The 13,707-nt window shown below is 37.5% G+C and overlaps 1 protein-coding gene across 3 annotated transcripts in view; it reads left to right on the forward strand.

Annotated features, from left to right (window-relative positions):
* LOC107826645 (uncharacterized) overlaps positions 1–13,707 on the forward strand; it is a 29,656-nt gene that overhangs the window by 10,202 nt on the left and 5,747 nt on the right. For all 3 annotated transcript variants that reach the window (XM_016653645.2, XM_016653644.2, XM_075225176.1), the window contains exons 5-13: positions 2,731–2,874; positions 3,015–3,119; positions 3,203–3,328; positions 4,125–4,325; positions 4,765–4,871; positions 4,971–5,133; positions 5,301–5,366; positions 9,724–9,817; positions 11,543–11,655. In XM_016653645.2, the coding sequence (XP_016509131.1) occupies positions 2,731–2,874; positions 3,015–3,119; positions 3,203–3,328; positions 4,125–4,325; positions 4,765–4,871; positions 4,971–5,133; positions 5,301–5,366; positions 9,724–9,817; positions 11,543–11,655 (1,119 nt within the window). The remainder of the gene's footprint in view (positions 1–2,730; positions 2,875–3,014; positions 3,120–3,202; positions 3,329–4,124; positions 4,326–4,764; positions 4,872–4,970; positions 5,134–5,300; positions 5,367–9,723; positions 9,818–11,542; positions 11,656–13,707) is intronic.

A 13,707-nucleotide genomic window follows, 5' to 3' on the forward strand; every position in this document is an offset into this window, starting at 1 on the left:
ACATTGTTAATAGTCCACATGGGGTTGGGTTATGGAAGTCAATCAGACTTCACTGGAATACTCTGGCTGATAATACAACCATAAAGGTGGGTAATGGAAGGAAAACACTTTTCTGGAGTGATAACTGGTTAGGACATGGTCCTCTCAAAGAACTTTTTCCTGATTTTTTCAGCATTGCAACATCGCCTACATCCACTTTAGACACTGCTTGGGATCAGCAAGTATGGAATGTTACTTTTAGAAGGGCCTTGAATGATTGGGAATTAGAGAGTGTTGTGGATTTCTTTAATATCTTGGAACAATTCCAAGGTCTTGGAGAAACTGAAGATAAATTATGTTGGAACTTTTGCAGGAGTAGGAATTTTACGGTCAAATCCGCATATACTCTAATTGCTGCTTCAAATCAACAGTTAGAACAATGGCCCTGGAGGTATATTTGGTAAGTAAAGGCACCTTTCAAGGTGGTATGCTTTTCATGGTTAGTTGCAAGAAAGGCTTGTCTAACCCAAGAGAACTTGAGAAGAAGAGGTTTTCAGCTATGCTCTAGATGCCTATTATGTGGTTCAGCTATAGAAACTAATAGCCACTTGTTTCTTCATTGTCCTTTTACTGACAAACTGTGGCAGCTATTTCTTAATATTGCGGGCCTTAAATGGAGCATGCCAGCTAACACTTGTGAACTGTTGAAGTGTTGGAATTACAATGGGGGTATAGTGAGACAGAAGAAATGGTGGCGATTGGTTCCTGCGTGCATATGGTGGACAGTCTGGAAGGAGAGAAATTTAAGAACTTTGGAAGACAGAAGCAATTCTTTACAGAAAATCAAGATGAAGTGTTTACTTTTGTTTCATTTCTGGTGTAAAGAAAGTTGCGTAGAAAATCAAGATGAAGTGTTTTCTAATGAAGTGGTCTCCTTTATATGGCTTGGTCAATCCTCACCCCATGAGCTAGCTTTTGAGGTTGAGTTAAGCCCAAGGTCCAATTCTTTATCAAGGACTAAAGTAGAAGGGAAAAGGTCAAATACTCTTGTACTTTGCATAAAGGTCTACATTTGTCCTCCGTTAGAAGTTGGGGTCAAACATACCCTCGCCGGTATACGTTTGGGCTAAAAATGCCCTTATTGACAGGCCTTTGTTTGAGTCTTAATTATCTCTGATTGTGCTGATTAATACTAGAGGCTGACACGTTGCTCTATTTTAGTTATTCCCTTTTTTCCAGCTTCCTCCACTCCCCTCCACCTTCACACCAAAACAAACCACTACTTCACCGCTGGTCTACTACCTTCTACCAGAACTTTCACCACTATTTTTACAGTCAGACCACCTTCATCAACACCACTTTCAGTCTCTCTCCCAAAAAAAATCCCTCTTCATCACCGTGACTAACTTCCATCAGAATAAAGGAACAGAATACAGAGCGAAATCAGTGGAGATGAACGCCCAAATGAACAGTAACAACAATGGGGTTCAAGGAGCCATGTCGAATCAGTGTGAAAATGCTAAGCCAAGTTGGATTTCTTGCGAAATAGATGCGGTAGCTTTAGTTATATTGTTGTCTTCTTCGTTCCGCCATGGCTACATAATTCTTCATTGTTTAAAATTACCTGTGGTCATCTATTCTAAATGCTTAAACCATAAAGCTGGGTCTTTATCTCTTTCTCTGTGTTCCTATATGTTAACATTTTAGTGGTTTTGCTTCTCGTCAATTGTTGTTTCTACTATTTTAAGAGCAATTTTCTCCTAAGAACTTCTAGATTGCAGAGTAGGTGAAGACTGGAGAGAGTACATATAGATATTCGGAGAAAAACGAGGAGATTTTGGGCAAGTAAAGAAGAAGTTAAGAGAATTGATAAGAAGGGAGATTTGGGTTTGAAGAATGAGTGCGCCTAGGTTCATAAAGTGCAGAGCTGTTGATTGATCTGTGGGTAAAGCTTGCCTTCTCTTGGGGGTGGGTACACAGGCAACAAAATGAAGGGGAGGGGTGGTGGTAAATGTGGCTAATATGGTCGGGTTAAAATTAAGCTGACACATGACAATCATTTAAAAACTAATTAGACTTTAATAGTTGTCCGTTAGTAAGTAACGGCATTTTGGCCCAAAAGTATAACAGTGAGGGTATGTTTGATGGTTTGACCTCAACTTCTGACGGAGGATAAATATAGACCTTTTTGCGAAGTACAAGGACAATTCCGACCTTTTCCCCAAGTAGAAACCTGAACAGAGGACCCACAGTAGCGCTAGCTGGTTCTCAACATAAATATCTGGATTAGAAATAAACATATATCCTTGATCCTAATGGTGCATTCAAGTAGATTGTTTTAACATGAGCAAGCAGGTCTATTTCTTCTTGCTGTTTATTGTGCCACAACCAGAGCTATGCCATGTTATAAAAAAATAAAAAAGAAATCCTGCTATGCTTACATGTTATTTCTATTTGAACTAGAATCTGACGAAATAATGAAAAGCTTGTGGGGTCACAATTCCACCACCCCAGGAGCAGAGTGCTTCCTGCTTTCAAGTTACATATTTAGGTCAGTTGGGTTCTTTGTTACAGTTTGCTTTTTTTTTCCTCATTAGTTTTTCCATGAAAAGCAGAATTGTTGTGCGACAAGATTATACAGTGCCACACCTGCCACTTAGAGTTCTGTATCCATGTTCTTTGTAAACATGAAACATATAAAGATGGTAGATCGTGTTCTATTTTCATCTTTGCTTTGAATGGTGATTACAGGCACTGTCTGAGCTCCATGATCAAATTCCACCTTTCCCCAGGGATGTGGCCATGAAGATCATTGAGGAAGATTTGGGTTCTCCTGTTACGACATATTTTAGCTACATCTCTGAAGAACCTGTTGCTGCAGCTTCATTTGGTCAGGTGGCTTTTTAATCTCTGTTTTGTAGATGGTTTTGATATTTGGAATTGTAGGATATTTCACTGTGCACTCTTTTACGTATCGAAGATATGAAGCATATCACAAAATTGTTTATTAATAGTATTGTCTTTATACGGTATAGGTGTATAAAGGGAGTACACTCAATGGTTCAAGTGTGGCAGTGAAAGTTCAGCGACCAGACTTGCACCATGTAGTAGTTCGGGATGTATATATTCTTCGTGTTGCGGTTCGTGTCTAAATTACCCGTGCCAGATTTTTTCCCCGTATAATCATTGAATTCAAGACTAACCTAGCAATTAATTGCTTCAGCTTGGACTCGTGCGGAAGATAGCCAAAAGGAAAAATGATCTTCGTCTATATGCAGACGAGCTCGGAAAAGGGTTGGTTGGGGAGTTAGATTACACCTCGGAAGCTGAAAATGCTTTGGAGTTTAAGGTATTTGATCGGTGTTTGTACAACCTCCTCCTCCCTTCCATAAGCAAAAAAAAAAAAAATGAAGTGAAAAAACGAAGGAAAAAGCAAGAAAAATAAGAAGAAAACAGGGAGAAGTCAGTTAGATAAAAATCAAAAGCAGTAAAAGCATAAATGAAGGTCCTACTAGCTAATTGCATATGCTTTTGATGGATTTAGATGTTAAACCACGATTGTGGTCCTTGGTCTTGTCTGCAAGATTTATAAGCTATTTATAAGCTTCACATATTTTTTTCACTGTTGGTTGATGTAATGCCTTCAAATTTAAGATGATATCTCAACTTTCCTTTATTCAAGTGTGGTGATTGCTGTTGTGACAAAGACAAGCATGTCTGACATTGATCTGCCCCTCATATAAAAAAAGCAATGTGCCATTCTGATGCACTGAAGTAAGATACTAACATGGACCTTGCTTCCTTGTTACTTATTTAGTTGATTTTGGGCGCATGTTGAAGTTGGAGTTTATTTGAAGTGATTATCCAACAAGCGCATACAGTTTTGCCATGAAATTATGGTGCTCCAACCTAAATTGCTTGGTTTCACATACAATTTTTTCTTATGAGAGTTCAATCCTTTTCTTCTGAATCATAGCTGAGACTTTTTTCTACGTATGTTCTTTTCCTTTTCAATGAGTAACTGAGAATATGCTCTAGCTATGAGACTCTTTCCTACATTTGTTTTTTCGTTCCTTTTCAATGAATAACTGAGAATATGCTCTAGTTATTGTCTTTCACTATCTCTTGTCAAACATCTACTGCAGGAAGTTCATTCTAGATATTCTTTCATCCGTGTTCCAAATGTTTATCAAGGTCTAAGTGGAAAGAGAGTTTTGACTATGGAATGGTTGGTTGGTGAGAGTCCAACTGATTTGATGATGATATCCACCGAGGATTCTGTTGTTCATCAATCAACACATGGAGAGGGGCGCCAAAGTGAAGCTAAACACCGTCTGCTTGATCTGGTGCATTTAGTTTTGTTTAATCATTCTTTACTTTACTGAGAACAAGACATTATTATCCTTATTGTGAAGCTATTTAAGCATTTACTAAGGTGCTTAATTCAAGGTCAACATGTTATATAGATCAAGAACTTTAACGATCTTTAGATAAAGCTGTGGGAATTCGAAATTAATAGAGAGAAAGGAGTCAGCAAAATGGTACATCTTTGTGATTGATGAATTATGGCAAGAACAATGCGATCAAAGGTGGTTATGTTAGGTACCCACTTTCAGCTGATTTTCCTCTACCAATCTGGAAAAGAAAATGGAAAGTAGACTTGAGTAGTTATCTTGAAAGGTTAAGGAACTATCTTCTTTTGCATGGCATGATGTGAGATGCATCATTCTAATATCGTTGATCCTTTCATGCTGATAGATTCTTCTCTATCAACTACTGCTCTAGGTTAACAAAGGAGTGCAGGCATCACTAATTCAACTCCTTGACACTGGGTTAATACATGCTGATCCACATCCTGGAAATTTAAGATACACATCATCAGCACAAATAGGGTATCTTTATAGTTTCTGCTGAATAATCAATTTTCTATTAGACGCAAAGAAGTTGGAATGTTGTACTTATTGCTCCCATCGAACTCTCCCTTGTTGTAGGTTTCTTGATTTTGGCTTGCTTTGTCGGATGAAAAGGAAGCATCAGTATGCTATGCTTGCATCCATTGTGCACATTGTAAATGGTGATTGGGGATCTCTTGTGCTTGATCTAACTGAAATGGATGTTGTTACGCCAGGGACTAATTTACGCCTTGTCACCATGGTATTATCTACATATCTTAGCACATCATTTTTTACTTTTCAATCTTGTGGTGTTCTGGTGCATAAAAGTATCCGATGCATATCTTTAAAGCCAACTGCTTTAAGCTCAAATGGATATCAGCTCTATAGGCTACTAACATCACCTTCTTTTTCGAAAAAATTAACCAGGATTTGGAAGTTGCTTTAGGGGAAGTTGAATTTAAGGGTGAAATTCCTGACATCAAGTTTAGTCGGGTAAGGATTATAAATTTATCAGCTGTAGTACTTGTGTTGCTTTCTCATGTTAAGTGGATGGTAGCAGTGCACAGAGCCTAGTTGGCTTGTTTTTTGAAAATTGTTTCTGAGTATATAGAGTAGTAATTATGTGTATTGTTTATAATCAGTTTTCTTTTGGAAGTAATAGCTCCAAAATTTGTCTTTTCCTTGTGATATCTGAACACTTATTGTGATTAATGAGCTGATTAGACCAGAAACAAAACGAAAACCTAAGTCAATGAGGTGAAATAATCCAAACCAAGCTGGTCCATTTATAGCATTTCCATTGCATTTCCACTAACCATGTTCTTTAGCTTATACTCCCTATGTCCCACTTTATGCGACACTTTCCTTGTTAGTCTCACAAAAAGAATGCCACCTTTCTCTTTTTGGAAACTGTTTAGCATCCCTGTTTTACACTTAATGACATGATTTGTTGGGACCCAATTGATATGAAAGTTTATTCTTCTAGGAGAGGAAAAATGAAAAGACATGAAACTCTCACTACCATTCATTTAAAAGGATTATTTTGGTACTTTGTATATATCTGGTTTACATGTCAAAAGTCTTCTTTAATTCTTAAATTCCGTGCCTAGCCAAACATCTTCACATAAAATATGACGGGGAGAGTAATAATTAGTCAACTTTTTCAAGAATCTTTTTAATTCTCTCAGTATAAATTGTAATGGGTCTTCGGTAAGGGGACATACTAAGGCCAAGTTGCTACCCCTTTAAATTGGATTGGTTGTAAGTGAACAATGGGCTTCTTCCAGAAGTGTAAAAGAAGACTTTATGAAAGCTATTGACTACTCCGAACAACGGGAGAGATTTGAGAAGAGTTCTGATGCTACATAGCTTTGATTCTTAAGAAAAAAGCAGCCAGGGAAGTGAAGGACCTTAGGCCTATTGGGTTATTGGAAGTTTCTGCAAGATTTTTACTAAGTTGCTCACAAAAAAATTAGAGTGAGAGTTATGCCAAAGCTGATTTCCAACATACAGATGACTTTCTTGAAAGGGAGGCAAATTATGGATGCAGCTTTAATTGCAAATGACCGTCTTCGCTCTAGAATGAGGGATAGGAAACCAGGCATAATGTGCAAACTTGATATTGCAAAGGCATATGATCATGTTAATTGGGGCTTCCTTCTCAATGTTCTTGTAGATTTGGGCTTTGACAGAAGTAGCAAAAATTGGATTTAGCATTGCATCACTACAGTTCGACTCTCTATTCCTATTAATGGCACCACACAAGGATTCTTTTCTTCGCAAAGAGGGTTGAGGCAAGGAGACCTAATCTCCAATCCAATTCCTGTTGGTGATGGAAGGACTCGGTGGAATGATGATTTTTGCAGTAAATTAAGGCTGGATCAAGGGCTTTATGATGAGTAGAGAACAGCAAAGTGATCTCTCCAACACATCTTCTATATGCTGAGGATACACTCAATTTTGACGAACAAGAAGTGAGACAACTAAGGTATCTGAGATTGATCTTTAATGTCTTGAGGCTATTTGCAGGGCATCATGTCAGTTGGGCAAAAAGCAGGCTAAATGCAGTCAATTCAATAGTACAATTGCACAACCTGGCAGCTATTCTTTGCCTTCACACAGAAAGTCTCCCAACAGTATATCTAGGATTGCCTTTAGGGCAAAACACAAAGCTGATTCTATATGGCAAGATGTGATTGAAAAATATGAAAAGAGACTATCCAATTGGAAGAAACAATATTTTTCTCTTGGGGGACGCTTGATTCTAGTTAATAGTGTATTGGACGCAATGCCGGCATATGTTACGTCTTTGTTTTCCAATGCCTATTAAAGTAGAAAAGAGAATGGACAAGTTTGAGAAGAGACTTCCTCTGGCAACGGAATAGAGATTGTAAAACCTTTAACTTAGTCAAATAGAGCTCTGTCACCACACAAAAAGGAGGAGGTTTGGGTACAAGAATCTAAAAATGCAAAATAGGAGTCTTTTGATGAAATGGTGTTGGAGATTTAATGATGAAAACAATACTTCATGGAGAAAGGTCGTCACTGTGAAGTATGTCAAATGATTGAATGGATTTCAAAGATGGGTCCCCACCTCATTGAGTGTTTGGAGAAACATTGGAGCTCTTTGGCTATCATTTTCTCAGGACTACTGCAATAAGAGGTGGCCATGGAAGAAAAATATCTCTAGCTTGAGATACCAAACTTACTTTAGCACTAATCAGGGAGGGTAATAGTTGGAACATTCTCTCTAGAAGAAATCCTAATGACTGGGAAGTTAGAAATATTACAAAAGTTTCAATCTTTTATCTTCATTTTCTGGTTTTGACAACAATGCTGATCAGTTAATCTGGAGAGGGCAGGACAATGGTTCACTCACAGTCAGTTCATGCTACAAGATGCTAATCAGCTTACTTTTGGCCCATGGATGAGGATTTTGAAAATTAAGGCATCGATTAAAGTCGTGTGTTTTATGTGGTTGGTCAAGGAAGAAGCATGGTTGACTAAAGACAATCTACAAAGGAGAGGGATACAACTAGTCAATAGATGCTACATGTGCGGAATAGAGGCAGAATCAGTTAACCATCTTTTCCTACATTGCTCTATATCTACACAGATTTGGCAGATGTGCCTTAAATTTTGGGATCAAAGTGGGCTATGGAAAAAGAGCTGCTGAACATCTTTCATGCTGGAAGCCTGGAACAGAAAAGGGCTATCCAAGAACCTGAAGAAGACTTGGGATACCATAGCTGCCTGTATACAGTATGGTGTATATGGAAAGAGAAATAGAAGATGTTTTGAGGACAAGAGAGCTCTATTGTTAAAGTTAAATCTGATTGCATTATGGTGCTAACCTTTTGCTGTAAAATGGAATTGGTTAGTGATGAACTTTTGTTACAGCTTATAGAAGCTTTTGTATTGACAGTGGAGGGGTTCCTTTATTTTTTTTTTTCCATTCCTTTTTTGGATGTAATGACAGCACTTTCTTAGTGCTGTTCTTTTTGACATCAATAATATGTACTCCCTCCGTTCCAGTTTATGTGAACCTATTTCCTTTTTGGTCTGTTCCAAAAAGAATGACCCCTTTCTAAATTTGGAAACAATTTAACTTGAATTCTCAATTCTACCCTTAGTGAGAAGCTTTTATAACCACACAAATATTGTGGACCCCTTTTTGAGTTGTTTAGGACCATAAATTTCAAAAGTCTTCATTTTTTCTTAAACTCTATGTCCAGTCAAACAGGTTCACATAAATTGGAACGGAGGGAGTACCTATTAAAAATTAGTTATAAACATCGGTTTTTCTTAATTATAAAGCCAATAGTTATATTAGGCATGCGAATTCAGCAAAATGAAAAATAAAAAATAACTTAGTGATTCAAAACGAAACGGAGATAAAAATATCTAAAAATAGAATGTAAAGAAAAGAAATTACAAAGAATGGGGGAACGGAAAATATCTGAAAATGAAGATAGCAGAAAAAAGTTAAAAAATTGCCATGGCGGTTGTGGAGAGGGAAACTGGTTCAATTGGAGGTAGGACAAGGCTAGAAAAATAGACACACTGAAGGTAAGGTGGCATCAGCATGACAAAGAATTTATTTGGGGCGGCATGTTGGGGAGAGAAGATATCAGAGTAACATTTTTGTTACCACGAAATATGCTAGTGCCATAGATCATTATGGAACTAAAACCTCATTTCTGTAAGGATGGCTAGGACAGGGAAAAGTGAAGTAGAGTGATCGTTTTTGTGCTAAGAAAGGAAGAAGAAGGGATCAGGAAAAACATGAGAGAAGGTTATATGCGAGAGAATATGCCACCTAATATCTAATATGACAATCCCTTGATACTACTGGCTTCCTCTTCCTTGGTTTAGAAGCACTTACCCTGATTTTGGCCTTAACAAGAGTGCTTAAAAAAATCATAACAAGTACTGGGTAACTCTTTTCTGACCTTATCTAGAACCAAATCCTTGTACCGAATGTGCTGTGCGACATTTTAAGATATCAATGGTGGAGATTATTGGTCGCACATACTTATGTACTTAAATGCTTTCATAGCTGGTGAATTAGAAAACTCATCCTTCCCCGTAACAGTCAGTGGAATTCTTTTCTTTACAAATATTTTTAGTCACAACTTAAATGCAGCTGTTTGTATGCTCTGTAAGATCATAGGTATACATTAATGTCATTTGTTCCTTCCTGAATTCGCTGAACATTTCATTTGATTTCAGCACAGGCTTAATATAATCAAAGTCAAATAGTGTTATAAGAGTGAAGAAGCACTATGTACACCTCTGCTTCTTACCTTCATATTGTTATATGGCTGATTATTATGATGTGTGTTTGCAGGTTTTGAGTAAAATAGTGTCTGTAGCATTCAAGTATCATTTCCGCATGCCACCATACTTCACCCTCCTGCTTCGTTCTCTTGCGTCATTAGAAGGTAGATAAGCATGCCAAGCTCATATTTCTTACAACTCCCCTTTTTCTTTTTGATAAGTAAGGTAAGAATTTAGTTAGAATCAAAACAGCAAAAAGATCTATGCTTCATTTGATCTTGACTAAAACTGATAACCATATGAAACCAAGGGGGTGTTAATTAAATGGGTCATTTGCTTGGCTGTATAAGGAGATAAAAATCTCGGCATAAAATTTAGCATAACTAGATAGCAACATAAAGCCCTGTATTACTAATATAATCTTTATATAGCTAATGCAATGTTTGATTTCAATCATAAAATATTGCATATGCATTATTTGGTTTCCGGTATTGAACTCTGCACTAGTGTACCATTATAACTTACGGAAGTTAATGTTTTTTTTTTGAGGGGTTGAATATGGAGTAAGCATGTGTGTAATTAACAATACCTAGATAAACATATCTAAAGACAAAAAATGCCCTATAAGTAGGTAATCCCTGCATAGCATTTTGAAATGGTGCCATTTTAAGTTGAAAAATTTGCTAATGTAAATACTACCCGAATCCCAATAAAACAACCTACAAAAGGTTAAAACTAACCTAAACCCAACCTAAACCTACAACTTGCAGCAGCCCCTAATTTCCTATCTTTCCATGGAACCTATAATTTAGCTTCTGTTGTAATTCTGATGTATAACGTGGTTGCCTTTTTTTTTTTCCTTGGAGAAGTAAAGGTAAATTTTATGATAGTACGAGCAAAAGTAAGACAGTGCATAAAAGCTACATATTGTGCAATTTCCAGATTATATCTAAGGAAATCTATGTTATTTACATAGACTAGGTTGCACCAAAAAACTAGCAAAAAGATACATCTGTGCTTCATGTTCTGTATATTCCTCTGTTTGCCTTAAAAAAACTGTTGTTTCTTTCTGTCCAAATTGTCCACCAAATGACCGAAGGTATGGTATTCCAAATCTTGTTGAGTCCAACTCTGTTTCAACTGTGTAAACAATCCAGAATATACTGTGGTATTGTCCATTTCATGACAAAGATTGCAGTGAATATGCTCCAGATCTGATAATTGATCTTACAGTGCAAAAGGGAAAAAAAAGTGATGACATAGCTCTTCAGGGTATTTTTCACATGAAGTTATCTTACATCCTCTGTCACCAGCCAAGAAATGGAAGAAAACTTCAAAGGTGCTTTGTTTTACCAAGTCATCCTCCAAAGCCAAGAGTTAGTGTTGCAAGAAGTCAATAATCTATAGCAAGACCTAACAGAGAAAATCCCATCTGAGTGACCTTTCCATTTACTAGAATTATCCTTGTGCTGGTCCCAACCCAATAGAGCTGAGAAGATCAAAAGAGAGAGTTCTTATTTCCAGTCCACTTAAGAAGAGTTTCTTTTAGGAAAAAATACCATTCATGGGTATCAAAAAATTCAACAATTGTAGCATTGTATAGAGAAGAAATGCTGTAGATGATGTATAACGTGGTTGCTATCCTTGGTGTGTGAACGTTAATGAAGTGAACCTTTGCCTATCAAAAATAAAAATGCAAAAATTCACCATTAATGATTTTTCTCCCTCTTCCAATCTGAATGTGCGTGTGTTTTGAAGGTACAACCAGTTCTTCGTTTTGTCTCAAAAATTGCTCTTAGAGCGGGTTCCTTGTGGGATTGAATTTTTAACATTATACTTATTGTGTTCCAATATAACTGTATATCTGTAACATCCACTCATCTTCTCAGGATTGGCGGTGGCTGGAGATCCATGTTTCAAAACTTTCGACGCTGCATTTCCATATGTTGTTTGGAAGCTTCTCTCTGATAATTCTGCTGCTACGAGAAAAATTCTGCATTCGGTATTTTACCGCCTTATACATTCGGTCTCTAGTCATACTGTAATTGACCTTACTGGTTGTCCCTTGACATATTAAACATCATATTTAAAATGGTGTTCACTGAGCTTATTCTGTTTACCGTTTTATCTGGTAGTTGGCTTGTGAAGGAAATAATGTTTTGACTTAATAATCTCACATCTCATTGGGGAAAAATAAACTTTAGAAAAACTCAGGCATGATAGTCAATATCTTTTACAGTGAAGTGGATCGAAGGTTACCCTTGTTAGTTTGATAGTTAAATAGTAATAAATAACCCTAATCCCATATGTATTAGGAGTAGGACATGTATTATATATATATATAGGGCTCATTGTATCATTGTCATTAATTAATCAATAATATTTTCTCCCGTGCATTCTCACATGGTATCGGAGCGGCAGTGAGAAAACATCCGAGAAAGAAAACCCAACCAAAACAGTCGTCGTGCTTCAATTACGACGACCTTTTAGGGCTGTTTTCTTGAAAAAACCAATTTTCATCGGTGTTGTGCAAAAACCAACACCACCACGAAGTAGATCAGCTTCCGGCGACCAACCCGTAAAAACTTCTCCGGCAGACCACCTCCCACGCGCCCTCACGCTCCGCCGGAAAATATTTTCCGGCGAGTCTCCGTCGTCACGCGCCGGCGCGTGAGGCTTCATCCGGCCATTTTTTGGCCGAGCTTCTTCAGGACAGCCTGGTCGCACAACAATTCCGAGCCTACCCATACTTTTTTTTTTTATTCCGAGCACTTTGAGATTTTTCCGGCGTGAACAGTAAGTTTTCCGGCGAGAACAATAATTCCTTGAAAAATTCTGCTTTTTTTCCGGCACAATATATAATGGCATTCGTATCAGAAGCCTTTAACTCACAATCCGTTGGATCCAATGCATTGGATCCAATCTAGATGGTTTCTTTACCAGATTATATTGAGTTCCTTTAGTACAAAGCTACAGTAAACAGACATTTTTAGGGATAGCTTCCGTTGTTCAAACAGATAGTAGTGTGACTTGTGTCTCCCAATCTTCAACTTCTGAGTCTTGGGTCATTGATTCAGGTGCATCTGATCATATTTCTGGTAACAAATCTCTTTTCACTAGTATTTCATATTCCCAATCTCTTCCAACAATCACAATGGCCAATGGGTCTCAAGCCATGGCAGCTGCAATAGGTCAAGCAAGTTCACTTCCTTCCTTACCTTTATACTCAATTCTTTATGTTCCTAGTAGTCCTTTTAATCTCATAGTTGTTAGTCACTTAGCCAAATCACTTAAATCTGCTGTTTTATTTCTTGATGACCTTGTTTTTATACAGGAACACAGTACAGGGCGGATCATTGGTACCAGACGTGAATCAGATGGACTTTATTACCTTATCCTTGCAAAATCACATGACTCACATCTTGTCTTCCTCCAATAACTTGTCCCGTTACTGATCCACCAAATTTATTAGATAAACGGTTAGGACATCCCAGTTTGTCAAAACTTCAGAAAATGGTACCTGGCTTATCTCACTTGTCCACTTTAGAGTGTGAGTCATGTCAGCTCGGTAAGCATACCCGCTCCCATTTCCCGCGGCGTCTTGATAATCGAGCAGAGTCACCTTTTACTTTAGTCCATTCTGATGTTTAGGGTCCTAGTCGGGTTAGTTCTACCTTGTGATTCCGCTACTTTGTCAGTTTCATTGATGATTATTTCAGGTAAACTTGGATATTTTTGATGAAAAATCGATTTGAGTTGTTTTTTAATTTTCCAGACCTTCCACGCTGAAATTCAAAATCAATTTGGGTTTTCTATCCGCACATTTCGTAGTGATAATGCCCTAGAGTATTTGTCTTCCCTATTTCAGCAGTTTATGAACTCCCATGGGATTGTTCATCAAACATCTTGTCCGTACACATCCCAACAAAATGGGGTAGCTGAAAGAAAGAATAGACATCTTATTGAAACTGCTCGTACCCTATTCATACAATCTCATGTTCCGTTGCGTTTTTGGGGGGATGCAGTTCTTACATCTTGTTATCTTATTAATCGT

This window comes from Nicotiana tabacum, chromosome 11, assembly GCF_000715075.1.
Source record: "Nicotiana tabacum cultivar K326 chromosome 11, ASM71507v2, whole genome shotgun sequence".
Classification (NCBI taxonomy): Eukaryota; Viridiplantae; Streptophyta; class Magnoliopsida; order Solanales; family Solanaceae; genus Nicotiana; species Nicotiana tabacum.